The sequence below is a fragment of the Astatotilapia calliptera genome, chromosome 7 (assembly GCF_900246225.1).
Source record: "Astatotilapia calliptera chromosome 7, fAstCal1.2, whole genome shotgun sequence".
Classification (NCBI taxonomy): domain Eukaryota; kingdom Metazoa; phylum Chordata; class Actinopteri; order Cichliformes; family Cichlidae; genus Astatotilapia; species Astatotilapia calliptera.
In genome coordinates, this window is record NC_039308.1 from 2,142,386 (window position 1) to 2,169,646 (window position 27,261).

At 43.3% G+C, this 27,261-nt stretch overlaps 3 protein-coding genes across 7 annotated transcripts; 1 reads left to right on the forward strand and 2 right to left on the reverse strand.

Annotated features, from left to right (window-relative positions):
* The first annotated feature begins 736 nt into the window (after window positions 1-736).
* On the forward strand, window positions 737-3,134 carry LOC113025069 (uncharacterized). The gene is made up of 4 exons (XM_026172455.1): window positions 737-1,521; window positions 1,847-2,093; window positions 2,424-2,561; window positions 2,681-3,134. The coding sequence occupies exons 1-4, from the start codon at window positions 1,334-1,336 to the stop codon at window positions 2,948-2,950; spliced, it is 843 nt and encodes a 280-aa protein (XP_026028240.1). The 5' UTR covers window positions 737-1,333; the 3' UTR covers window positions 2,951-3,134.
* A 178-nt stretch (window positions 3,135-3,312) lies between these two features.
* Window positions 3,313-16,764, reverse strand: cetp (cholesteryl ester transfer protein, plasma). Of its 5 annotated transcripts, XM_026172449.1 has the most exons (20): window positions 16,491-16,764; window positions 16,278-16,389; window positions 15,930-16,064; window positions 15,403-15,696; window positions 14,783-14,897; window positions 14,572-14,703; window positions 13,638-13,708; window positions 12,004-12,091; window positions 11,862-11,931; window positions 11,714-11,774; window positions 9,723-9,814; window positions 9,473-9,572; window positions 8,453-8,532; window positions 7,814-7,864; window positions 7,588-7,740; window positions 7,387-7,454; window positions 5,978-6,020; window positions 5,537-5,606; window positions 4,289-4,374; window positions 3,313-4,208 (listed from the first exon to the last, which is right to left on the reverse strand). In XM_026172449.1, the coding sequence occupies exons 4-20, from the start codon at window positions 15,542-15,544 to the stop codon at window positions 4,131-4,133; spliced, it is 1,500 nt and encodes a 499-aa protein (XP_026028234.1). In that variant the 5' UTR covers window positions 15,545-15,696; window positions 15,930-16,064; window positions 16,278-16,389; window positions 16,491-16,764; the 3' UTR covers window positions 3,313-4,130. The 5 variants fall into 5 exon arrangements, with proteins under 5 accessions (XP_026028234.1, XP_026028236.1, XP_026028233.1 ...); XM_026172451.1 differs by having other exon boundaries at window positions 15,930-16,027; window positions 16,278-16,764; XM_026172448.1 differs by having other exon boundaries at window positions 16,278-16,764.
* Window positions 16,765-17,143: 379 nt separating this feature from the next.
* On the reverse strand, window positions 17,144-27,140 carry herpud1 (homocysteine-inducible, endoplasmic reticulum stress-inducible, ubiquitin-like domain member 1). The gene is made up of 8 exons (XM_026172454.1): window positions 26,822-27,140; window positions 25,981-26,058; window positions 23,582-23,659; window positions 22,729-22,862; window positions 21,620-21,730; window positions 21,162-21,530; window positions 18,885-18,996; window positions 17,144-18,668 (listed from the first exon to the last, which is right to left on the reverse strand). Exons 1-8 carry the CDS (start codon window positions 26,972-26,974, stop codon window positions 18,495-18,497), a joined length of 1,209 nt encoding a protein of 402 aa, XP_026028239.1. The 5' UTR covers window positions 26,975-27,140; the 3' UTR covers window positions 17,144-18,494.
* Between the last annotated feature and the right edge of the window lie 121 nt (window positions 27,141-27,261).

Genomic DNA, 27,261 nt, shown 5'->3' on the forward strand with positions numbered 1-27,261 from the left:
ACTACACAGCACTAGAATATTACAACATTATGTCCATAATTGTTGTTCACTAGGATCCAGTTTACAGGTTACACCCAGTGCTTCCAGTGGTTTCTTCCATTTGTCCACAAAAATTCGGGAGCTCCCATCAACATAATGTCCCAGCCTGATCAGAGTCATAACTTCAATGACGAGCGACTTCCATAGAGGAATGGAGGGAGGCTCAGCCCCCACCCATCTCAACACAATGGTTTTCCTGGCCAACATTAACAGTGACTGAATTACATGCTCATGTTGTACCAGTGAGACAGGAATATATCCCAATATACACATTAATGGGTTTTCTGTCACCTGATGACCAATGGCTGTACTAATATTGGCACAGACCTCTTTCCAAAGTGACTGGATAATAGCACATTCCCACAAGCAGTGGAATCTAGTGCCCACTCTGACCTTACACTTGAGACAGTTTGGAGATATTCCCATATTATACTTACTATAAATATACGGAGAAATCTACACATTGTGCAAAATTTTGTGCTGCAGTTCTTTAAATCGGTTACAAACAGAGATTTTAGATGGAAGGAGCAGGATTTTGAAGGTCTGTGTCCTATGTCAGTATAGTCAGCTTTGCTTCCTTTGTCTCGTTATGTCAGACCAGTGTCCGCTCTTTCCCCGTGTGTTCCCACTTCCCCTAATCACCCTTGTGTGTATTTAGTCTGTGTGTTTCTGTTCATTCCTTGTCAAGTCGTTTGTTGTTCATGCCACGTTTTCCATGGCATGGTTCATGTCTAGGTTCTTCTTGTTGTTTATTTAGTTCTCCCAGTTTAGGTTGATGTTAGTTTACTTCAGTTTGCCCTTTCTTTGTACCTTTTTTACCAGCCTTATTTAACGGCTCGCTTTTTGTTAATATTCAAGTTTTCTTCCACGTTCTTTGTGTCTGCATTTTGGGTCCTTCTCGTCAATTCATACAGTCTGCCCTCGCCAGAATGTGACAAGATTGCTCATGTGAGGGAGAGGCAAAGTGGATATAATGGACAAAGGATGATGAGTGATAAGGATGCCAACTGTTACGACACACCTTTGTCAGTTAAAGCCTAACTGATGGCGGCCTGATGCAACATTGAGGCTTCTCACGGTTTGGCTTCGAGTTACGACACGAGCTTTGTCCGTTAGGCTTCCTGAGAAGTGACGTTAGTCTCACGAGGAAAATATTATGTCCTGCTTTTTTTCTTTTTTAAAGCAAATGGCGTCATCACTCAGTAGGTGTTATAAATATGAGCTCTGTTTTCACATAGGCCAGAGCATTTGTAGGAAGAAGTGAGCAGCTGCAGCTTAAAGACACCAATTCAAGATGATTGACAGAGAGGTAGCACTTGAAGCGTTGGGTGTAATCTGCAATGCAAAAGTAACTTCAGTTCAAAAACTAAAATCCGGAGCACGCAGTGTAGCTTTCCAAGGCTTGGCCTCTTCCAGTTCTGCAGCACCAACTCTGTCTGCAAACCAGCTCATTTCTGCGGTCTTGGGTGGCGATGAAACCTGGTAAATATGATCGATGTCACTCTTGTTAGTCATCAAAACTGAATGCAGGTTTTATCTTTATGTATTTAGTCTTTTTATTTAGTGGTCTAGGTAGAGACTTAGGACCTTAAGTGTTTGTTATTTTTTAATTCAAATTTCGACATTGTTCATCGTATGCTGGATTAAATTTAAACTACCCCTGAGTCTCGATTTTTAGTCTTAATTTAAGAAAGATTAATTTCACCCAGAGATTGTTAACCTCTATAACAGAAAGCAGCCTGTTGAGGATAACATGAAGATATAGCTAATCTGCTTTGAACCTGCATCCTTTTCTGCTAACTTACAGCCCACTGTCAAGAAACAACTTTGCCAGGATTCAAAGTGTTCTCCAAGGTGGAAAGCTTTCTGAAAGCTCCACCAGCTTGACATTTGATGAAAGGACAAGAGGGGGAGAGACTTATATCATCGATCAGGATGAATTCTTTGACCGCAAGTTTGACTTCGACTTCACTGGGCTGAGAGACACAGAGACCTATTGCAGAGGTGGAGAGGTGTATGAACGTCCATGTGGTTGGCAACGCTTTGCCATCAAGGTAAACACAGATGACTGACTTCAGTACTACTACATTACACAGTAAAAGATCTGGGCAGTCATCATCGATATTATCAAATATATCACAGTATTCGTCAGTAATGCTAAATCAGTAACATAGTCCCTCAGTTCATCCAGTTTAGCACCAGTCGTAAAGCTCACCTCAGCGCTGGCGCCTGTGGAGAAAGTAACATGCTTTAATAGCTTTTGCTCCTTTATTCATCAACGGTGATCAATGGTTTTGTTCTGAGTTTTGCACCTGAACGCTCCAAACTTTGCAAAGCTGTTCCGTTTTTTAAAGTCACTTTTTTATTTTACGAAAATGTTTTAGGTCCTGGACAAGTATGATGGAAATGCATGGCTCGGAACCCAGTACCGGAGCACCCAGTCAGTGCCGGGGGAGTGGCCCGTGTCCTACCACGGGACGTCAAAGGAAGGTGCTGAGGGCATCATCGAAGGATTCTACAAGGTTAGATTTTATTATTACTGCTGTTAGTGCATTATTGTCTCCAATAAAACTGTGTTACTGGTTAGCCCAGAGTAAATTGTAGCTGTAAATGTAAATTATGTTTCACTTTTATTTAACAGCCGGGCCCGGGTCAAGTCTACGGCAGAGGGATTTATTCCACTCCTTACATCAACGAGGCCATCCATTATTCCAGAATATTCACCTCTGCTCATAATGGCAAGAAGTACAGAGTGATTCTGCAGAATCGGATCAACCCAACTTATAGAGAGAAACACTACGACGGTAAATACTGGCTGGTTCGCATCCCAGCTGGATTACCGGTGGAAAAAGAAGAGGAGATGGTGAAACGGGCCATCCGTCCTTATGGCCTTCTGCTGAAAGAGGTCTAAAATGGAGAGAAACACATCTCAATAAAACCCACAAATCTGACCTATAAAGTATTTTTTTATACTTGTATAAGTTTACTAAACGTAAACTCTGTTGTAGTTGATATAAGAAAAAATGTGGGTAAAGGATTCCAAGGCTGTGTGACTGCTGTCTGAAAGCTGGAATAAAAAAGCTTCACTAAAACTGCTTCTGTGAATTTCTTGCACTGAAAACATGTTTCTGTGTTCAGATGTCAGTAAAGAATATCCCATTAAATTGTGTTTTAAGAGGTGAAGCTACAGCCCAAACAAATGTTTCTACTATCAGACCAGGGGACAGGAGTTATTAAACTTTATAAGAGAACGCTAACCAACAAAGCACGTTATTCAGCATATGAATGAGTTTTAATGAACAATCTTGGGCATTAGATTATGACAAAAACATACACTAGTAAAACATCCAAACTCCTGTCTGAGGGTCAGTCCTTTACGAGTGTACTTGGATCACGGTGCAGGTATTCTGTCCTTCTACAGCATCTCTCAAACAACGACTGTCCACAAAGCAAAACTAAACTTTACAGGCACAAAACAAACAAAATATATAAAACAGTTAATAACTGTATTTTCATCCTCGTGAAATCCTCCACTCCTGTTTCCAGACAGAATAACAGATTCCTGTGATTATGTTTATCAGAGCAGTGTCTCAAACGTCAGTGTGAAAATAAACATTCGTATGCTACAGGACGCTCCAGCACAGAGTGAACACCATCCCCACAGATACAGCCGTCAGGGAAACAGAAGAACACCACATCATCAAAGCCCTGAGTAAATGTGCTTGTCCCAGCTGGGCATTTGTCAAAGCTGTGAGTGGGCGATAAGGCGTCTAGGAGAGGATCTCAAAACTAGATTATAGGTGCAGACAGGTGTAAGCCAGCTCCTCTGTTCAAGGATGGTCGTTCACAGTGGACGTGGACGCCTTGATCTCAATAACTCACACAATCAGGTGAGGCAAAGTCTCACAATAATTGTGGTAATCTTTACTGACTGTACATCACCTGCAGAAGCTTTTACATGGTATTTAATTTTAATCAAACGACAACAAACAAAATGTTCACCAACTAACTGACAGAAGCATGTTCTGACTCACATCAGTCCTAGCTGAGTTTTCAGATTAAAACACACTCTCGGGTCGGACATTTAAAGGTTACTGAAGTGTCCTCTTGAGAAACTCGACCAGAAGGTGATGAGGGAAACCAAAATCCATCTGAATCACCACAAAGCCCTGCAGCAGAGATAAGAGGCAGAAGCTGTGAGAATGCAGGGATACAACACATGCAGAAAGAGAGGAAGGAGAAGACTCACGTCCCGGGGAAGCACCTCAGGGTTAAAGAGATCAAACTGGTACAATCCCTGTTTGTCCAGAAGCCTGGTTAGCTCAACTCCCAGAACTGGAACAAACCACAAAAGCATCCTTCAGAGTGGAAATGACACACTAACTGTACAAAGGCTTATTTACACCATCTGCTCTCGCTCTCTGACACAGATGTAACACCGGCTGTGAAGCTGGATTTAACCTTCTAGCACCTGCGTCCACATATGTGGACATCACACTTCGGGTTATTTAGACCAAAATACTCAATTTTGCTCTACAAGGGCCTGATATCCACTTACGAGGACATTATACTGCTACTGTTCTATCGAAAATTTAAACGAATATCCTCATAAGTGGCTCTGATTTTTCTTAGAAACAAAAATCAGGTAAAAAAATAAAATCAGGTAATTCTTTGTTTTTACATTCATCGGGCCCCAATCAGCCCAAATAGCAAAGAGAAATTAAAAATGCTGTCGTGGAAGAGTTCATGTCTTAGGAGGTTAAGGAAGAAGTGCTTCAAGTTTTTAGAAAGTGTCTAGCACCATCTTCTGTCAGTACACAAGGTTACGTCACCAGGTTGATTTGTGCTATTAGATTCATTAATGCCAGCTGACTAATGACAGGACCAAGAAGTACTTTGAAAAAATGTAGGCAACAGAAAATAGTTGTTTTGATGAAATTCTCCTTCACTGCACGTGTCCGACATGACAGACTGAAGCTTTCGTGACAATTAGAACTTAGATTGGACTAATATTGTTTCCTATTATATTAACATAGCAAAAGGTTCAGTTACCTTTTTACAAAAGTGGTGAGTAGAATTCGCTACTCGTTACTTTCTAACTATATTTCTGAGGCTGCACGGTTTTACTTTTACTGGAGTATAGAAGTTATTTAGTGCTTAAACTTTTTACAGGAGTATTTGTAACACAGAGATCTGTAATTTCGTAAAGAAAGTCTACACTTTTGTCAACGCTGATCCAGCTTCACTTACTGACCTGTTTTTGAGAGCGAAATGGTGTAAATGAGCCTTTATACATGCAGTGATTATGTTCACTTTGAAGAATCATTCAAGCTGAAGCACTGGATCAGCTGTTTGATGGTAAATCAACAAGTGCTTTCATAAGTGTCTGGCAGAGAGGCGTAGTAATGATAAAACTCATGCAGTCTTATAGACTTTAGGAAAGCTTTATAATAATGTGAAAGGTTTGAGGACGGAGCTGAGGCGCTGTGTTTCTTACCAGACAGGACTTTGGGAGTTCCAACTTTCACCACAGCTTCCTTTAGGAACTCGAGTGCTTCATCATGTCGCTAGAAAGAAAGGGAAAGGTTACCGATGAAGTCTAACCAGAAATGGAAATGTTCAGTTTAACTGGGAATTAAATAATCTGAAGAAAGACTGAATTATTCACACTTAACAGTTCAGTAATAATGTACAAATCTGTGCAGCTTGTCATACATCTAAAATAACACTTTAACGTGTGTAGTGCTTTCAGGGTGAATTCATGAAAATTACTTTTTCAGCAGTGATTGAATTTTTTAAAGCATAAAGTTTGACGTGTTGTTTGACAGCAGCTCTATAAAGGATGTCAAAGGTACAAAATTAGCACAACCGCACCACAATATCCAAAATAAAGGAAATGGAGCAGGTTAAAAACACTCGTATTACTCTGACTGCCTACCTGCTGATCCTGTAACGGCAGCTCAGCTCTGAATGCTGAGATCCTAAATGAAAGAGGATCACAATCACACACAGGCGTAGACGAACAGGACAAACTGACCGAAGTTACATCTGCAGATAAGTTTTATATCAGATATCAGAGTCTAACACTTACATCCTTACACTTAGGTGAGAACAGTAAAAGTAGAAGTCAGACAGCACAGGTGAGCCTTTGGAGTTCCTTTTAAATCTTTTCTCCAAGCAACAGACTAAGGCTACGTCCACTCTGCAGGTCTTGATGCTCAATTCAGATTTTTGTCTGCTCGTTCACACTACAAATAAAATGTGACAGCAAACGCGCTCTAGTGTGAACGCTCAAAGCGCCGCATGCACAAAAGAAGACGTCACACACAACGCGCTCAGTTTAGACTCAGAGCAACAGTATTGTTTGATAGATGGCCTTAATATAAAGACTTTGGACTTTACGTTTCCCAATTTTTGCTGTAAGTTATTTTGTTATTTACATAATAATGTAAATAACCTAATAATGATCCTTATTGCTGTTTCAGAGGAGCGGTGCTTCAAAGGATAGCTGCAGATTTCTGTCAGAATCTGCAGGTTATACAGAACAAAGAAAATGTTCACGTTTCTCCAACGTTGTCTTCTCAGCAGTTTCACTGGATGGACAGGAAGCGTTCACGTCGTCTTCTCCGGCGCTGATAGTTGGCGTCTGTCTTGTGTCAGTGACGTAAAAGACGGATTTAATGCGACCTGACCGTTCAAACAGCAGTCGCTTTCTAAAACATCGGATATCTATCGGATTCAGCACCACATACGAAAGTGACCCAGATCGGATTTGAAAATATCGGATTTGTGCCGTGCACACTGTCACACCATGATGGATAGATGGTCGCAGAGGGTCAAAGAAGTCGGATTTGATGCGCTTTCGCCTGCAGTGTGAACGCAGCCTAAGATCAACACCTTTGCCTTTACACTAGACTCTGAACTAGTTTGTTTTGATACCAAGATCACCAACTTGTTATTGGGGTCATTGTATAAAACACAGTGTGTTACACATTCAACCACATTACACTGTCTGAATATTCACTTAGCAAAAACGTAAAAAAATGAAAATTAAAGCCCAATCTTTCCAGGAGTGGAAGTCCCAGCAAAGGTCAGACTGTGCAAAGCTCAGAGAAATTACCCACGAGCACAAGATCTCTGGAACAATGTGCTTTGGACACACGAGACCAAAGTGGAGATGTTCGTCCATCATGCTCAGGACCACGTTTGGAGGAAACCAAACACCTCATGCACGAGCTCCTCTGTACACCAAAGCATTCTAGAGCCAAATGTTAGGCCACAGCTGCCGCTGGGACCAAACTGGGTCATCAGTCAAGGTGTTCAAAAATATGAGTCAACCAGTCTTACTCTGTTGGATGACCTTGCAGGAGGACTTTCTTGTTAACATAGGAAGTTGTGATGTCTACGGCCATGTCCTACACATCAAACACAAAGATCAAGACTTTGTAATTCATGGCTTTCTTATTCACTGCACAGATGCAATGTGTCAATACTGAGAATTAGAAGTGTTTCCCAGTTTGTCTCAGTATAGGAAAAGGCAGCTGGTACCGTCTGAAAGAAGAGTACTGGTGTGCCTTGGCCCTCACAGTGGAGCCGTCCAGATGCCTGCACCCAAACTGTGGTTCCCGAGGTGGAACTGTTCAAATGTGGAACAGATGAACTCCACAGTCTTAACTCTGGGGAAGCTGCATCCAGCAGACACTGAACACAAAAACACAAAATGCTTTACGTCCCATCTCAGAAAGTATATATTATATGCAGCTTTCACTCCTACCTTCCTAATAAGCTCAGGCATGGCAGTAGAGAGGTTTGTCCTGAGGAGCGTCTGAAATGATATTCAAGACTCAAACATGTACAGTGGTGTGAAAACGTGTTTGCCCCTCCTGACTTCATATTTGTGTATGTTTGTCACACTTAAATGTTTCAGATGATCACACAAATTTAAATATTAGATAAACATAACACATTTCTAAATAAAGGTGTTTTTTATTAAGGGGTAAACAAAGTTAAAGTCTTCCTCCAATAGGACCTGCATGGTGGCGTAGACCAAGATGAAAACCACTGCTGAGCAAAGGAACATAAAGGCTCGTCTGTGGACCGACGAGACCAGAGTTAAACTTTTTGTAAGGTGTGTGTCCCGTTACATCTGGCGTAAAGGTAACACAGTAGTTCAGAAAAGGAACATCATACCAACAGTAAAATATGGTGAGCGTGATGGTCTGCTGCCCCGGACCTGGAGGACTTGCTGTGGTGAATGAAAAATGTGTTTGATGATCTGAACATTTAAATGTGACAAACATACAAAAAATAGGAAATTAGGAAGCAGGCAAGTTCAAACATCTGATCCCAGATCGAGCAAGAAGATACCACAAATGTCTGACTTGGAGCTTTTAGGTCAGGCTGAAGTACTTACGGTGAGCTCTTCTCCAGAGACATTGAGCTGAAAGCGGCCATCTTGGTGAGCTGCTTTGAGCATCGGGTTTAAGAACTGGTCTGCGGTCAAAACAACATTTGCATTAATAGCTTTCCACGTACAAATAAATGTTTTTCAATATATTTAAATAAAATTGTTTTTATTTTATTTTTGTACAAATAAACCTGTGAATGTTAAAGAGCATGGATGGGACACAGTTTGATCATCCTTTATCTGGTTTCAGTGTTTCAGCTACATAACCTCGACACTCTTTTGGCTCAGTGTTGACGGCCTTGAGGAGAAATGTTCCAATTTCAGGTTCCAGTCTTGTGTGGTGATTTGAAGCCTCGGTTTCCTGTTCTTGAACAGATGTGACACCTGGAGGAGTCTTCTGCTGATTTTGGTTTAAGGTTCAGAGACGCTCTTCTACATCCATTGGTTCTAACTTGGGCTTATTTCAGTTTCTGCTGCTCCTCTCTCTGGATATTCTTCTTTTTCAGACCATTTTCTGTGAACCCAGAGATGTTTGTGTGGGAAAATCCCAGCAGATCAGCAGCTTCTGAAATACTCCGACAGTTCGTCTGGCTCCAAAAACACTCCACGTTCACAGCCACTCAAGCCCCATTCTGAAGCTCAGACTGAACTCCAGCAGGCCGTCTTGAGCATGTCTATGTGTTAACCAACATACATGCTGTTTTTCATGTTTCTTTCTTTTGTGGCAGACTTCCAAAGCTACAAATTAATCTGAAACTTGTAAAGCCCCAACAAGTGGATGATCCAATATTAACAAGGACTTGGCAACAGTGGGGAGGAAGAACTCCCTTTAAACAACCTCCAGGAGGACCGAGCTCACAGAGGGCCACCCCACTGCTGTGACTGGTGGGGGTGAGGGGATAGAGAAGACAGAAACGGGGAGCGTGGTCATTGCCTTCTATAGTACCTGGTGGAATTTCACTTCACAAAGGTGTAAATTACCTGGAAAATAAAATACACAAGATAAACAGAGCGTCTGCTGCTAACCTGAAATCCAAAAGTAGATCATCCTGTCTTCAGTCAGGTGACTCGGCTGGAAAACCGATTCATTGATGACAGCAACCTTGTTGTTGTACTTGGTCAGTCCCTGGGATAGATGGAGCCCCACAGTGACCAACGAGATCATTATTAGACCCCTACGTGTCCTCCAGTACTGAAGAATTACTGCACATTACACTATTTAAAGGAGATCCAGCACTGCTGTGTATTCAACTATGTATCTAAAGTCATCATTTACCTTGTGGTATGATTCAATGTAGTTTGCTGTGATGACCGGAGCAGCAGCGATACCGATGTCCACACTGATGTCTCCATCAGTGAGGAACTGCTCTGCACACATGGATAAAATAGAAAACTTCAAAAAGTGGTCGATCACATAAAAGGCCAAAGACCTGATTTCTCTGGTATCTCACTGAAACAATCATATGTTGTTCCTTTGAAGTGTTGCTGGCACGCCTGCACGCATTTATAGGAAACTGTGGAAAGTGAAGCATTTTTCCCACTTTCTGTTGCTTTGAACATGTGCAGTGATAACTTAAAGAAGTCTATTCTCCTTGGCGTGTATGACCAGGGACGACAGGAGAAGAAGTTGAGCAATGACTCGCCACCACTGAGAAAAAATAATCCATAACATGAAAACTGACGCTGTACAAAATCAAGACACAGCTGCTTCATTGTCTTAAATATCTGTTCAAAATCCAATGAAATCTAATTTTTTGAAGAATTCTGGAGCAAAACATCAATTTCAGCTTCAAAGAGTTCGTCTTCCTGTCTTATTTTAATGTGCACTCCCTTAGCGTCGATTTCAAACAGATAAAAAAGGAGGCAGTTTGACAGGACTAATTCCTCACTGCACCTCGTCTGTCTGTATAGTCAGAAGGTTAAGACCACAGTCTTCAGACACCACGGCAGTAGAGAACATTTGTATGCAGGCTGTTTCACACATTTACATCCACACTGCCCTCCATGATTGGTAGTCCAACATGTCCTGGAAAACTGTCAGTTTATGACGAGCTGGAAGCGACAAACGATACAAAGAAACGACAAACATAGCAGGAGCCGGGCTTTTCTCAAGAGCTCTACGCTGACCTTAATCCAACAAGAACAAGAGCTGAAAACCTCAAAATCAAAAGACCGCCGCAGGAGCACCGTGCAACTCAAACACCCGCCGAGAAGTAAGAGTCATACTATGTTTTAGCATTTCTATTAAATATGTACTAAGACATCGTTCATGGGAGATTATTTGGTGCCAATAATAAGCTTGTGCAGAAACAGACGCTTAACCCTTTAAAGCCGGTCGGAGCGGGCTACTTTTAAATCCCAGTAGCTCTGCAACCGCGTAAGCTAGCGCAATAATTTTTTTTTGCATATGAAACCGGAGGAGTTGTACTTACATCTTATGCCATCAGCTTGTCCTCGGTCACAGTTTCCTTCCACATAAAGCTTTGCAAAAATTGCATAAAAACCACTTGCAGCAACAAAAACATAATATTCCAGAAACACGCTTTGCCGATTCGATCAGCTGTTCAAAACACTTCCTACGTTGGAATAGACGTCAGCGTGAACTTTTGCATGTCCGCCATGACCTGCCCGAAACCGGGAGTGACGTCATTTTAGCGGAAATGTAGTTTTTTTTTACTATCAGGGCCTCATGAGCCTATACTGGTGTTTTTAAAAGTTATCTTTGACTTTATGACTTTCTGTGTCGTTTCTGGGATGCTTAGGACTCATATTGCACTGCTGGAAATAGTTTATTGTGATGCACATGCTGTTTTTTTTGCAAATCTGCATTATAATATTTATTTTCATTTTTCCTGCAGTATATAAAAATTGGTGTATCTCAAAAATAAAACTATGAAGACACTCAAAATAAATTTCCTGTGGTGGGAAACTATTTTGTTTTGAGGGATAAGCCTCTTAAATTTCTCTAACTAGAAATATATGTTAAAAAAAACAAAAACAATTTTCAATTTTTTTTGTAGTTTATTGCACTTTTTTGCAATTTATGTAATTACTATGCACTTAATGCAGACATATTATTAAAATTTGGGCTATAATGGTTGTATTGATGTATATCAACTTGAAATGCTCCCAAAAATGGCTCCACAGCATGTAAAAATATAATACAAGCTCTGGCGGACTTGGTTCTATGGTAGGTCTTAAAGGGTTAAGGAAAGGAAAGTGATTTTAATTCTAGATTTCAAACACTTCCTTCAGGTCTTCGCGTACCTGCCGTGTCCTGTATGAAGTCAGCCAGTATATTTGCCGCCTTGTTGATTTCCTTACAGATCTGTATTTGAGAAGACACCTGTCACTGCTTTATTCTTCTCAAAAATTATTGTTGTGCACATCATAGGTTTGTCTCTGTCGCCCTCACCTGTCCCTTGATGACCAGCTTGACAGTAAGCGAGATGAAGTCGGTGAAGAGCTTCTTCAGCCAGTTCGGCCTGACCACAAAAATGTTGACAGTCAGACACTGAGATTCATGCAGATGCTTCATTCCCACTTCTGTTACTTACTCTTTGTCTCCCTGCAGGTGCAGACGCAGCTTGTGAAAGTTCAAGTAACAGTCTGCTGTGTCTGCTGCTACCTTTCCATCACCGCAGTCTGACGGGGACACACAGGTGACAGAGGATAGCTAGTCAGTGTTTATATGATGCTTCATTGTGTGTCAGCTGGAACAAAAGAGACCGCCACATGCTACACTAGCAGCCACATTTTAAGATGGTGGATGATGACATCAAACTTTCACTGTATTATTATTATTATTATTATTATTATTATTATTATTATTATTATAAAATACACAAACATGGTTGCTCTTGGGAGTTACTGCAGTTTTCTGTGGAGGAAAAGTAAAATGCTACTAATAACGCAGTGTGAAATACAATACAGATGTAAAGTATTAATGGAAAACAAACATAAGGCTGACAAGCTGCAACACAAACGACACACGTTAAATCCCTGCAATATTTGTGCAGCGGCGCAGTTAGACTGAGTTTGTACTTCACTCAATCAACCTCTTCAAAAAAATAACTAAAACTTTCACCACCAGGGGGCAGCCTTTTGCTAGATTTTTAGTTTTGGTGTAGCCGTCCAAGATACCAGGGCATGCGTCTGCTGTGCCTTCATGGGTTTCTTCCCATACTAAAGGCACACATGTTTGTTTAAGTGGAAATAATCTTACATGTTATAAAGTAGACCCTGCTTGTGTCAGACTGGATCTCCTTTCACCATCAGAACTGCCAGCACCTTCAAAAAGGTACTGGAAACGTTCACTCGGTCCATGCGGACAGTTACTGCACATCCGAGATGATAATCTCCCATCCCACCACATCCCAAAGGTGCTCTTCAGGACTGAGACCAGGTGACCGTGGAGGCCGTAGAGTGAAGTCATCATCATGTTTATTAAGAAACCAGTGTGCGATTATTTCAGCTTTGTGATGTGACATGGTTTTCCTTCTGGAAGCAGGCGTCAATGGATGGCTGCACTGTGATGGGCACGGTCAGCAGGAACACTCAGGTAACAATGCTCAGTGGGTACTTACATGTGCCATTACAGCAACAGCACCACAAGCCTGAATCCCTGATGCAAGGCAGGATGGATCCATGTGGTTTATGGCAAATTCTGACACTGACATCTGAATGTTGCAGGAGAAATGGAGGCTCCAGTCTTCTGTTGTCTAGTTTAGGTGAGCCTGTATGAACTGTCCCCTCAGTTTCCTGTTCTTAGCTGACAGGAAGACATCCAGTGTGGTCTTCTGCTGCTGTAGCACATCTGCTTCAGGTTCAGAGAGGCTCTTCTGCACAGCTTGGTTGGAACAAGTGGTTAGAACTTGTAACAACTGCTGCCACCCTGTCAGTTCAAAGCAGGCTCGCCATTCTCCTCTGACCTCTCATTATGCCCTTTTTTTGTTTTACTAAACCTTAACAATCCACTGAGTTTTATGTGATCATTGTATGTTTTTATGTTCAGTCCTGATACATTCTGAAAGCTTTGAATACATTAATGGAGCTAGAACGTAAAGCATCAAAAAATGGAAAAAACTACCAAGATGAATGTGGAACAAAACACAAACCTAACCCAGGAACGGTGACTGCTGATGGGGTGGCTTGTTGAGAGGTCAAACAAACTGGTACATGATGTACTTACAAAGTTTGGGGTTGATTCCAAGATCAATCTGAGAGTCAATCTCAAAGTCAACTGAATGTCCGAAGTTAACACTAAAGAAAAAGAAAAATACAAATGAGAGTAAGGTCAAAGATCACAGGAAACAGGAGGGATTACTAATCCTCACTGCCTGAGAATTAGTAATCGCCCAGTCGCTGAAAATAATGTAATTCAACTAAAAAATGTTTAAAAACACCCACAAAATGCACAAAAGTCCATCTACCTATGCTAAAAACAAAGTATTAGTGCAGTGGTTTTCCCATCAGACTCAAACTGCAACAAAGCTATCCCAGCTAGTCAGCCATGTTGCTGCTATTTGACATTTAAACTCTGTGTCAAAGTTTAAAAAACTACCAAACAAAGAAAAACTGCTCGACTTTCAGTCATCGTTGAACTGAATCATTTCTAAAGCCCTGAAAACAAAACTACAGGAGGAAATGACATCAGATCGCTGCTGTGGTCGTATTACTGAGAAATAATCATTGATTCCAAAGTGAAGACTCATTCATTCAAATTAAATTGGAAGTTTTGGGCGCATTGGAGTATGAAGAGCATTAGCATGAAAGAAAGTCGGTCTCCATAGAGACCCGTGTTAAAACTATAACCTGTTTTGAGCAAAACCAGGGCTGCTCTCTAATGCGAACGTGGATTTGGATTTTTTATGGTTTAAATTAGCAGCGTTGCTTCTCTGATCTTGTTTTAAAGGTAACAATTGTGCAGCATGTGGCTAAACTACAACCAAACACAACTTGACAGTAGCATCACTGAGTCCAGTATCCACACTTCTCATCAGACAAACAGTAACATGATTCAGCGAGGTGATGTGCAGTAGTCTCTAAGAATCTGTAGATCAGATCATATGGTGGTGTGTGTGTGTGTGTGTGTGTGTGTGTCACTGTCGGTCACACATACTCACAGCCAGCTGCCGTATCCATACTGGATGCTGCCCTTGAACACTGCAGACACATTGCTTATCTCCATGGCGATGCCTTCACCTGGATGCAGCTCAAACGCGCTCTGACCAATCGACAGGTTGTGAATCTCCAAACTGGACGGTGAAGGACAGACACGCTTTTTCACCATGGGTGTCACATATATGTTTATAGTGTGTGTGTGTGTCTCCTCACTTGTCCAGGCCGTACATGACCTTTCCAATGAAGAGCAGGGACTTCTCCCCCTTCATGCTCGGGTATCGGGCGTGTTGAAAAGCCGCCTCGATCACTTTAGTGGTTTTCTCATTCACTGCAAAGATAAAAGCACGTGTGCTCTAAAACACCACAGGGTTGTGATCTGTGGTGACCTAATCTGACAGATGAGCCGACGTGAATACTTCCCATTAAGTAAAACTTTCAGAACTGGCTGAAAACAAGTCTTATTTTCCATTTAAATGTTTTAATCTTTTTGTTTTATTAGCACCAAATTGCAATAATCACATGAATGAACTTCATAAGACCCTAAAACATCAGTGAGGAGAAAAGAAACTTTAACACAACCAGACTGAGGTTTGTGGCAGATAGATGTGACGTGCACTTCACCTGACGACCAACTGAATGAAATCATGTTAAAGCTGCTGCTGCTATTTCACTGCAAACAGGGAAAACTATCCGGAAACTTCACTGAATGTATGTGTTTGAATAAAATCGTCACTCTGTTCCTGCTCTTTGGTTCCAGAAAGTTGCTGCTTGAGTGGATGATTAGATAAAATCAATAAATGGAGTCAAATAAATTCCAGGAAAAAAAGACTCACACACGACAGCAGCGGGGTAGGTGAGCCTGCACACGGCTCCGGTGAATCTGTAGGCTGAAGCGGGGTCCTGCAGGCAGCAGTGGGATGTGCCGAACCAGGACAGCAACGACAGCAGCAGCAGCAGCGGGACTTTGCCGGGCATCGTGCATGAGGTGGTTTTCCCTCTCTGAGAACTGGCTGAGGTGTCTAACCCTGTGGACGGTTCTGTCGGAGCACAGCAGGTGAATCCTGGTTCCCTCGGTTCTGGCTTTACTAACGGATCATCAGGAACATGGAAAACTGTGCTCCTGATATCTGTGCTGACAGAGAAAGACAAGTCTTGTGCTTCAGACTCGTTGAAAGGACAAACACTGACTCAGGTCTGTCCCCGTTAAAGTAAACTGATCAAAGTCCAACCTGTCCTATCACCTCAGGTATGAGCACAGACTCTGGAGTTTTGAGCTCTTCAGCGGGACAAAGAATGCATCCCTTTCTTTTCAAACTGGGACAAAACAAGAAGCAGAAGGCAACACTGCCAGCATACGTACCCCACAAAGACGCCTTAAAAGTGAGCAAAAGGACACGGAGCCTCTGATTCCAGCCTTTCCTCCTCTCATCAGGGGACTAACATTCAGGGCCAGCGTTCCTGAATAAATGCAGGGTCACAATGAAACAGGAGCTCCCTGTAAGAGGAGACGAAAGGGGAGGTACAGCTGACGGAGCCTGGACGTAACAACAAAGGGGGCACTGATCTAGCTGGGGCCTTAACAGGAATCAATAAGTGTGGGTGTTTTATGTGCGATGGCATCAGCTGACTTTATTGATTGGTTCTTCCACTCTAAAAACACGAGTGTGAGACAGAAACGAGAGGCTGTGGGAGGCACAAGTTCACCAACCTGGACAAAGGCAGCCCGCTCTCAGCTGCTGCAGATGATTGGTCCAGTGACACGAAGCTGCTTATTGCTCTGTTCCTGAAAGGTTTGGACACACTGCAGGTACTCCCGAGCTCTGAAACCAAGTCAAGCAAAACATCTACATGAATGAAGAAACGTCGCTCAGCAGTCCGCATCTTCTGTGCTTCTGCTATCAGCACATGAACATGAGCTCACTGCATGAGGATCCAGCGTGGCTGTCTGCATCCAGGTGGATGAGCTGCTTGCTGTGGTAACGTGTCAGCTCCAGTTTGATTCCCACACGTTACCTGTTTACACTGAGGGAGGAGGCTGGAGCAGAAAACTCTGGAGGCAGAGCTACAACATGCGTTTTCTGGACACTTATTCATCAGCTACAATAACACCATATGGAAAAAGAAGACTGCCCCCTGGTGGTGAAAGGTTTGACTTCGCTTTTCCCTTTACCAGGAAATTTTGCACTACCTAAATAATTATTTCTGACTTCTAATGCAATAACCTGTGTTTGTATCTGATTACATTTTAATTTCAAAAGGAAATACACTAAAATTCCATTTAATAACAGGAGGCTTACACCCCTTGGATGCAGGCAGAGCAGCCAAACTTTGCATTGGCCTGTTTTTAAACTAGTGGATTCTACTTTGTATTAATTATTTGCATTCGGCAAATCAAGCCAACCTGCAAATATAATTGTTAGCTTGCTGTGCTGAACCTATAATTTGAATGTATTTGTACTGTGACTGTGCCTGCAGGCAGCACATGCAGTGGGGGGACTTGAGCCTCAGTATGTTTAAACATGCGGTCATCAAACTCAAACATCAGAAGAAACAAATCCACAAAATAAGGAATCATTAAAGTTAAGAATATTTATTGCATCCATTATTGGAAAACACACTTCACTGTACAGCATTCATCCATTTGTAATGGAAAGATGATTAAAAAAGAAATTTCCAATCGCACACTGTGACCCACGAGCGACCGTCGTCCCCTCACAGGGAACCGGAGTGCTAACACCCGGGGCTTAAGCGCTAAGCAAACTAGACTGGATTACAGGAAGGGCTGTGACCTTTAACCTCTGCTAAAAGCTGCTTCTTTTCAGAGGCATTGTTATGATATTAACATCTGTTTATTCTCTTCTGAGGACCAAAGAAAAAACCCAAAACAAGCACAGCTGATGAACTGAATTTCAGTTTCACATCAAGTCACACTTTAAAACGAAACTTTGTCCAGTCTCTGACAGTAAAAGCAACTCGGCATTAATAGAAATCACAACCTCTCTTTGCATAAGATACATGTTATAAAGTGCTTCGTGTACATACAATACAATTACAAAATGCATTTTAAGCTGCACCACCATCACTGTTTTACAGATGGATTTCAAATTGTATTTGGTCACAATTGCCACTCACTGAAAGGGAAAATAACATGAGTAAAGTGTCGTTTTCACTTGTGTTAATGTGGATGTTTGGACAAACCTTCAGCTTGTTTCTGATTAACTATAAAAAGTGTAAGGAAGCAAATAAAGGTCCCTAAATATATGAATAACAGAAATCCTTATATATACATATAATTTTGAGGACCCTGATTTTAAAAATTCAATGCGAAGATAAGTTTAGCCGCTTTTGGAAGAGGCGAACGTTTCAGTCCGATTGAGTGTTACAGACACCCGTGCACCCACGCGTCCTCAGATGAGCCGAATACTGATTCACGGAGCCGGGCCACGCAGCGACCACGGCGTGGCACATGATTTTAAATCAGAAGGCATGTGGATGTAAACGTCGTTACATGAAGAGCGTTTTAGGCACAACAGTTTCAGCTTTCAGGAGGATTATCGGCACCCGCTGCCACTTTGTGGACAAAAGGAGGGAACGATCAGGGTGGGGGGCTGGTGGCAGGCAGTGGATGTCAGTGGTCAGGTCGGCTGGGATCCTGTTGGAGGATTTATTAATATATTTTCAGGTCTTGCATCTTTGATTCTGTCCACATTTTTTGGCAGTTCTTGGGGATCTTGCTGGTGTGGTTTGCTTCCCGCTCACTTGAAAGATCAAAGTCACAGGAACTCGGAGCACTGAGGTGCAGCGCTCTTGTCTGCATCCATTTATTATTCGGTAAACGCCTTCCACCCACGCTTCAAGAAACATCTCCAGAGATGACAGAAGAGCGGGAACTGTCTGCAATCAGTCCTCCGTCCCAGATGTTCAGTTAGGCCACAGCCTGAGCGGCCTCGGGTACGAGGGAGGAGAAGAAGGTTTTGAAGAAAACCCAGGCCGTCCACATGACGGACACTCGGTGAGGAGGCACCAACACCGCTGTCATCGTTCCCTCTGATCCTTCAGCTGCTGGTTCATCCTGCTGTCTGTCGGCGTGCTCACCTGCCTGAGGAGACACACGTCACACATCAGCCTGCAGCATTTAATTCACCCACTACAGCAAACATCAGGGCCTGTGTGCAGGTTAGCGACTCGACCTGACCCGGGTCTCACTGCTAGCTCATTTCAAAAACATTCAGTCTTTTCTCAGTGTGCAGCATTTAGCTGGATTTCATCAATGTAGGAAAAAGTGAACAAGAGAGAAAAATGATGAGTTTCTTACTGGATTCAGGTTTGGGTTCCTGTTCTGGTTCTGCTGGTTCTCGGGGGGCTGCAGCTGGTTGGGTTCTGGGACCTGCACTCTCCTTCTGAAGGGAAACCAGCCGACGGTGTGTCTGGAAGACAAGGCAGGAAATTCAGGGGTTACAAGGAAAAGCTAACCATCTATAATCCTGAAAGAAGCTCCAAAGGTTTGTAACGTCACATCGTGGTTGGAGCTTCCTGCACCGTGATGCCCACATAGAGCTGCCAGTGCCTGGTTTCAGCACGCTAGTCTCCATCAGAACACTGGAGCAAGAGCTCAGGCCTGTGGTTAAAAACTTCTTGCCCCCCATTTTCTGCTCTCTGTGGTTAAGGAAAACTGCTGCACCACCTAAACACCAGTTAGATAAATCTGAAAGTGAACACTAGGGGTCAGCAGCGGGCAGCTGGGTGCAGCACAAGGCTCAAAAACATGATCTCACAGAACTCGATATGAGTCATTTATTGAGAAAAACTAAATGTCAGATCAGATTTCTGCTTATGATGAGAAGCTGAAGACATTACACATGACATTTAAGCATTTAATAAAGTTGTCACGGCAACAAAACACGTGAGCGCTCGTCTAGAGCCTTTTATTCCAAAAACTAAGAAGTGATTAGAAACTAACTGCAGGTGATGCTTTCAGTCAACCTTCAGCTGAGTGCTGACACCTGTGAACTCATTTGTGAGGATTTAAAGTCTACCATCATGATTAAAAGTAAAAAACAAAAACAGAACTGAGCCGTAGAGGTCGTCGGTCAGCAAGAGGGAAGTGGGCCGGGGGCAGCACGGCTGATGCTGACAGCGTGATCTCCAGCCTCAAATAAGAGTGAAAGCACGACCAGCAGCAAACCCTTCAAACGAAGCCTTCGGTGAGCGCTCCTTTCTTTAACAGCTTCCAGAGTTTTAAGATTTAAAGAAAAACTTTTTAAAGGAAGCACATCCTGCCAACACGGCTGATAGATGTCAACAGCAACTCGTATGCGTCACGATAGGCTATCAGTGCAGCCATCATTAATGAAATCACTCGACTTTAAGTCAGCAGTACACAGCTGAGCCCGGAAACTCCCTCCTTCACAGAGAGATGCAAATATTTCAAAGCTTTTGCAGTAAAAATGATTGTGTGGCAGCCCCGCAGCACGAGGAAGTACTGCGGTCTGAGCTTTATCAGTAAGAGGAAGTTCAGGCTTTATTCAGTGGTTTAGACTCACTTAGGACAGGAGTCAGTACATATGAAGAAGCAGAGTACTGACAGAAACATGACTGATATTCGTCGACCCAAAAGAGCAATAATGTTAAAAAAAGAAATGACACTTCATTAAACTCTGAACGTGTCTGCTGTCAGATCATAGGTCTACCATCTTCACTTCTAATGCACTTCCACTTTAACAGTAAATCACTGAAAAAGTTTATTTTACTTTGAGAGGTGACGGTTTCAGATCATATTTACATTTTCATATTTGTCTCCTTTCCTGCACAATACCAAGAAGTTGGCAAAGGGTAAGCCGCTCTATAATAAGGCTGCCCCTGAACAGTACGGGATAGAAAGAAATAGTTTGTTTTTCCACTAAATTACCAGGAAAGTAGTAACTGAAGCACCTGCAGTGCTTAACTTATTCATTTGTCTTCTGTAGCAGTGGTAGAATAGTTATGTTATATAGTTTATGTCTTGCATATTTCCACAACCATATTCATAATCACATACTGTGTATGCTACCGTTGCATGCATGTATTATCTTACTTATTTTTAATTTGTTTGTACTTTTTTGGTATTTTTCCTTCTGATATCTGTACCTGAGCTGAGCTAACGCAAAAAATTTCCCCGTCCTGGGATCAATAAAGTCTTATCTTAAAAATCTGACATTGCTGCCTTATTTTAGTGTACCTATCACTAAATATCAAGTGTAACCAAAGTGTTACCAAAACTGCTCTAACAGCAGCTCGAGTCTAATTTGTACAGGTCTGCTAGACAAATAAATATAATATTTCTTATATCGGTCTGTATAGGGACCTTTTTTTTGTTCCCCTTGCTGGTGTAACAGGTTTAAAGGATCCATGGCCTGCAGGTGGGGCTCTGTGTATACACACTCCGTCTGTGACTCAGACAGGCTGCTGGGCTTTAAATGGGCGAGGCGTGTTGGTGTGCAATTCACCAAGAGACGCTAAAAAGGGAGAACTCAGAAAACCAGACTCTTGTTGACCCCTGTGACTTAAATCTAGTGATTACAGCAGCTCTCTGAACCCACAGCTGCACACTTACAGGTACATGAGGAGCAGGGTGCCCATCACCAGCAGGAAGCGGCTCAGGTTGGAGTTGAAGTACACGATCATCATCAGGACCCCGAATCTTGCAGCAGAGTACAACCAGTCCAGCCAATCGCGCTCCATGCCCTCCTCGTCCTCCACAACGGCTCCGCCCTGCGCGTTCATCCGCATGTTCTGGTTGGCCTCCCCGGGGTTGATGAAAGCGCCATCCTGCACTGGATTCTGATTGGCTGGCAGGTTGTTGATGGGGTTCTGATCAGCTAGCGGGGCAGGGACGGGTACTTGGTGGGCGGGAACAGGAGGGTACTGGCCAATGGTTGGAGCTGTTGTGGGAATGCTGCCTGCTGCTGCTAAAGCTGCATGGCTGGTGATGGGAAAATGAGAATTAGTAGTCAGACAAACACAAGACGTGGCTGTGGGTGTAAAACCTTCAGTGTGTGAAGCAGAACTCACTATTGCATATAATACTGTCGAGCGTAGACATGCTGGAGCCACAGCAGCTGCTGGGGGCTGTACAGGGAGTAGGTGGGAAAGGTTGGCTGGGTCATCTGAGGAGCTCCAGTCCTGCCGGGGACATGACACAAGACTGTTAATCTTCACTTCTCTTTAGGAAACAGAAATCATTTTCTGACATCTGCAGTCGTTTATACGCGAGAGAACATCTCTGTGCTGGGACTGTGTTTGCCTTCAGTCCCATACGTGGAGTGCAGCAGAAAGAGGCCGGTACAAAGCAGAGCAGGCACTGAGCGATGGTGGGTTGCAAAGCGGCCTGCAGATGCACAGCAACTGTAGACTAAAGCAGCTTTAATACGATGAATAAAATGAGATTTAGTAATTGTATGTGTAGAGCGGGGTCAGCGGAGCTCCAACTAACATCAGCTGATTTTTCAGCTATGCTTGATTATTTTCAGTCTTCTTGGTTCCAGGAACTACAGTCACCATCTCTGTTTGTTGGTGGTTACTTTTGAAAATTCAAAACACTTTGATATTTGCTGTGAGCTCCTGAAACAGTGATCTTTGATACTGGTTCCAGAGGTAGTGCTCTGCACTGCTTAAATGAAATGAACTACAAATTATACCTTAATCCACCTTAAAAGCAGCTACATGTTTGCAATTTAAAAACGGCCTGACACAGAAAACAGTGGCCCCTCAGAAAGCACAACCTGCAAAGCTGTGGCTTCTTCCATGTTCTGCATCTTTATCACGACTGATGATTTTTAAGTTCAGCTTTTGGGGTTTTTGTTGAATGTCGCTGACAAACAATAACAAAGATCCAGAAATCACATGATCAGGATTCGACTGTTCTTCAGCTTTTAAAAGGTTAGTTTAACCGAAGGCCACTTGGTTTTGAAACTGGGATTCCCCCAGTGGGGAAGTGGAGAAGGGAAGTCAGCGATGGCTTACTGTACAGTTAGCAGTCATAGCTGCGTTGTATTAAAGGTGAATAAAAAATGTTCAGTGGTTTGGCTGCATAGCGGTCATTCTCTCTGACAGTGCAAACACTGCTGCGATGGATTAAAGCACACTGACACACAAGCTGAAGTTCTTCCTTTGTTGCTTACATGGCAGCAGGAGGCCACACTGGAGTCTGTGTGTGTGCTGGAGCTGCGGAGGCCGGCCTCCTCTGCCGCAGCTCTGGTGGGCTGGGAGTCTGGGCTGGTGTGGGCTGTGGACTGGAGGAATGTGGCTCTTTGGTCTGCAAAGGAAAGAAGAGTTTGATGTCATTTTTTTTCTGCAAACCCCCCCAAAACAAAATAAAACAAACAAAAAATCCCCAGCAAGAAACATCTGCTGAGACCTGTGTTATCAGATCTACCACATTTTGTTTCTGCAGCTTTGTTTCCGGCTTGGAAGTGTACTGATACTAATGCATGCCAGCTTTAGTGTCTGGGCTGACTTCTGGTAGATAACAGCTGAAGCAGAACAGTTCCACTACACAGCGGGGCAACAATAAGGGCGGAGGTGAAGAAGCACATCTGCAGCGCTCTTTACCACAGTGTCTTGAGGTTACTTACAAAACCTCACACTGATTTCTTGATTGGAATTTGTCATCATCAGAGCCCAAACTAACTCAGTCTGAAAATATCCTCGAAACTTCAACAAAACTTACAAAATATTTAGAAAAGCATTTGAAGTGCAAACTACACTGTTGCCTCAGCCAGGTGTCATTTCTGAGACACAAGGATGGTAACAGACGGCACACAAGGACGCTGTGTGAAACTAGCCTGTATGCAAACGTAGGGACACGAGGGCGGCATGAAGCCAGCTGCTTTGTTTACAGGAGCTCAGAATTCAAATACCTCACCAACAGGAGTTTCACTGTGAACATGCAGGTCTTTATAAAGCCAGGAGGACCGAAACAACGTGCTGATGTTAGAGAAAAGTCACTGGGTGTTACTTCTAAAGTGTTCTCACCTTGGGTCTGGCTCCCAGAGGTCCCTGGGCAGGATTCCTAACAGCACACACCAGGTGCAGTGTGGGAATTGAGTCCGTCTGTGGAAGTGGAGGTAAAACAGTTAAACAACATGTGACATCCACCCAACACATACAGACTTGTGTCTGAATGAACCCCGATTAAACTTTGAGAACCTCAAAGCCTGCAGAATTACACCAACGTACGAGCTCTGGAGGCCACTTAACGTCACCTGTGTCGATCCCACAGACTCTGATTATGAGGCATGTTTACTGCCTGGTTTGAAAAATGTTTTGGCCTGCACTGACCGTGAATTTTTTTAGAACCCGAACGTACGATTTGGGGCGTGGCCACGGTGACTTCCATTAGTGCCATATCTAGGGATTGGTACCGGTGTCCGGTGCCATCATGGCACCGGTTCTGACATAAACGGTAGTAACCAGACTGAAAAGCAGCGCACATTTCGGTGCTTTATTTCGGTGCTTTTTTCCCCCCTGAGATGTCATACACTTTAGATTCTAGCCAATCATTTTACGTTTCCGAGGATAGTAGGCGGGCCCAGATACGTACGTTCTTTTATGCAGAGCTACTGATTAAAAATGCCCAAGGCGAAGTGGTCAAAGTCTGGCTGTACTTCACAGCAAAAGATGCAAACTCAGCAGCAACAAGTGCTTTAAGCTGATACTGTGATACTGTCAAAGGAGGTAACTCCTCGAATCTGATGAAACACCTGGCGACGCAAAGAGTTTTTTTAAAAAGCTGAGAAATGCGCCGTATGATAGCTTGCTGCGAGACCTCACACCGAGCACATCTACTGCGGGTGTGGTGCCTGTTATCGACCCGGAGTTAGCAACATGAACCCGAAGAGGAGAGTCCTGGCCCCTAGCCCTGCCAGTGTAGCAGAAATGATGAGGATGATGAAGCAGCAGCAGCTGTTCTTCTCTGCGTGAGTAGCTTAATGTTGTTCGTGTGTAATTTACGTTGAGTAGGCTAACCACGTTATTACATTAATGCATGTAAGGTGAACTAGCAAACATCATCATAGCTACATGCTGCTGTCTTCTTGTTTGATAGAGTGATACCATATATGCCCTAAAGCTGCAGAAAAGGCTAACATTGTTATCTTTTTACAAACAGCTAAATATGAGAGGTTTTAGGACAAAGTTTGTGTTTTCCATTGTTTAAGCACCGGTTCGAGCACCGTTTAAGCACCGGCACCATTTCAAAAGTACCGGTTTGGTACTGGTATTGGATAAAACCTAAACGATACCCATCCCTAGCCATATCAGGCAGATGATAGGGGTCTACTAGCCTTCATCTGTGCTCATTTAAGCCACTGAACTAAACCAACTTGTTTGTGCTGTTGATGCTTCTGTGGAATCTTTTTCTCAGAAATAATGAAGTCATTTTGTACGACAGTGTCCAGGTTGTGACTTTTTCTTTTTGCATGTGGCCTTTCACTGCAGTGTGTGTGTGTCTGATAACCAGTGACAAATGAAAAGAAAAAACTGCACTCTTGACCCTTACAGTGAGGGAAGCATGGCTCTGGTACGGTATGAAGCTCTTCTGCTGGGTTTCTGTCTACTCAGAGCAGCCAGTGGTTCTCAAACTGTGGATGACCATGGGAGGAAAAAAAACTGAGACTACGCCAAATCAATGATTTTTACAGAAAACAAACAAAAAAAGTCCACAGTTATTTTGTTTCATTACAGCGCTGTATACAACTGAAATTTAAGTTTATATCTCCATCTCACCCTATCCCTGGCCTCCTTCACTACAGCCATGAATCCTCACTGAAGTCCTTTTCTTTTCCTCCTACCTCGCAGCACCATCTTCATCATCCTTTGTCCAACAGATCTGCTATTGTCCCCCCTGAACGTGTCCAAACCATCTCATCCTCAGCTCTCAACCTTCTCAGTCCGAGCTGTCCCTCTGTTGCACTCTTTTCTATAGTGGTTCCTCCCAGCGCTGACAGACAGTAAGATGAGTTTTGTTTGTTTTGTTTTTCTAGTTTATAAGGAAGTGGGGTCGGGCCCACAGAATTAAGGCCGCAGAAGCTCCAAAGCTTGCGTGCAGGTTTTCTACAGCTGTATGCTGATTGGTTTACAGAATAAATGGCTGACAGCTCCTTTGTGCACGGTTGGTATTGTCTTACGTCTATCATGCCTTCTCAGGCAATGAGCCTCTACTGGGATTCTTGAACAAAAAACATGAAATAGTCTGTCCTAGTTTTTGTGGCACAGCCCTTTCACAGGTCTCAGTAATTACTGTGTACTTCCTTATTCTCCTACAAGCAGCAGTGAGAGCAGCCCTCTTCCACCAGTTTGTCACCAGCATAGTGGCACATAATCAGCTCGTGACATTTACAACTTGACATGACAGCTCGTGCTATCACACACACCTGTATGAAGAGTCCATTAATGTGCAGGTTATCAGGCAGCAGTTTGCCAGCGTAGATGAGCCTCTGGTCACTCACAGCCTGGAGACGAAACAAGAATAAAGTCAGTAACGAATCAGATCTCCTTGCTGCTTTGGGTTAGGTGGGGGAGCTTGTTTTTTTTAAGGTACTAAACTGAAACCATGAAATATGGCCAAAGTCGAGTAATTTGTTTGCAGTAGATCACAAAGACTTATATCTAATTGTAGTAAAAAAAATAATTCTTAGTATCAAACAAAGAATAAACAATAAAACAAAGATTTTGATGAGAACATTTCGTAACCAGAAACACATGGCCAAGTTCCCACAACATTTGGGTAAACAGACGAAACCTGGCTCCTCACTTGAACCTTTTCAGTCCACTGCCTGTGCCTGGCTACACCCCACTGAAGCGTAGATCCTTTGCTTCTCTGCTTCCTGTCCAAAACTGATGTTTGACATGTGTAGTCCCCCCCCCCCCGCCTAAGACACACCTCTGGATGTGGTCTGAATAGCACGAATGTTCCCGTGAAGTTGTACTTATTTCAGAGACATAACTACAGAGAGATACCAAAACAACAGACAGACAGAAACACGTGTTCACTGCAGGTGTGTCAGTCACAGTTCAGTTTATTAATTAAACAGAAAAAAATGACATGACTGCGAGCTCGCGCTCATGGGACTCGCAGGCACGCTGCGCTGGTTTCGTGTGAGCGCGCGCATATACACGCGCGTGACCCGGGAAATGGCTGACAGCTCCTTTTTACTCTCATCACATTCCACAGCACAGCCGCGAATAGCTCCGCCGCCCTCTGTGTAAACTCACCGGTTTGGTCGGGTAGACAGCGGACAGGTGCGCTTTCAGCTCCTTTATGGTCCACTGCAGGCTCACTCCCTCGATGGTCCGGTCCTCCTGAGCCTGGTTGGGCGTCTTTATGATGAGAGTGATCGCCTTTTGTTCAGAATTTCCTGCATCCATTTTTACCGTCTGCCGATGTGTGAGCTAGAAAAACAGGATGTCTCCGTGACTCGCTGGACTCCCTAACACGAAGAACAGCCGGGGGAAAGTGCGTCTTATGTCAAAGAGAAACTGCAGTGACCTGGGTGGCTCTAGAAGTGTCTCCGCTGGTCCTCATACGGGACTTTAGAGGAGGAAGGTTGTTTCCAAACACACTGTGGCCGCTCCTGATTGGCTACCGTCTGCTCGTGCTCAGACGTGGAGGTTTGCAGAATATTCGCCGCTTGAGCATGCGCAGTTATGATTAT

Bases quoted from the DNA above. Each gene is read 5' to 3' on its own strand.
- LOC113025069 (XM_026172455.1), top strand. From the start codon at position 1,334: ATGATTGACAGAGAGGTAGCACTTGAAGCGTTGGGTGTAATCTGCAAT. The intron at 1,522-1,846 runs GTAAATATGATC...GCTAACTTACAG, and splicing joins TTGGGTGGCGATGAAACCTG to CCCACTGTCAAGAAACAACT. The intron at 2,562-2,680 runs GTTAGATTTTAT...TTTATTTAACAG, and splicing joins TCATCGAAGGATTCTACAAG to CCGGGCCCGGGTCAAGTCTA.
- cetp (XM_026172449.1), bottom strand. From the start codon at position 15,544: ATGCCCGGCAAAGTCCCGCTGCTGCTGCTGCTGTCGTTGCTGTCCTGG. The intron at 11,775-11,861 runs GTGAGGGCGACA...TCTCAAATACAG, and splicing joins AGCTGGTCATCAAGGGACAG to ATCTGTAAGGAAATCAACAA. The intron at 7,865-8,452 runs GTAAGTACTTCA...ATATCATTTCAG, and splicing joins TCTCTGGAGAAGAGCTCACC to ACGCTCCTCAGGACAAACCT.
- herpud1 (XM_026172454.1), bottom strand. From the start codon at position 26,974: ATGGATGCAGGAAATTCTGAACAAAAGGCGATCACTCTCATCATAAAG. The intron at 26,059-26,821 runs GTGAGTTTACAC...TTTCGTCTCCAG, and splicing joins CTGTCTACCCGACCAAACCG to GCTGTGAGTGACCAGAGGCT. The intron at 18,669-18,884 runs GTAAGAAACTCA...GTGTCTCCTCAG, and splicing joins GGAACCCAAACCTGAATCCA to GCAGGTGAGCACGCCGACAG.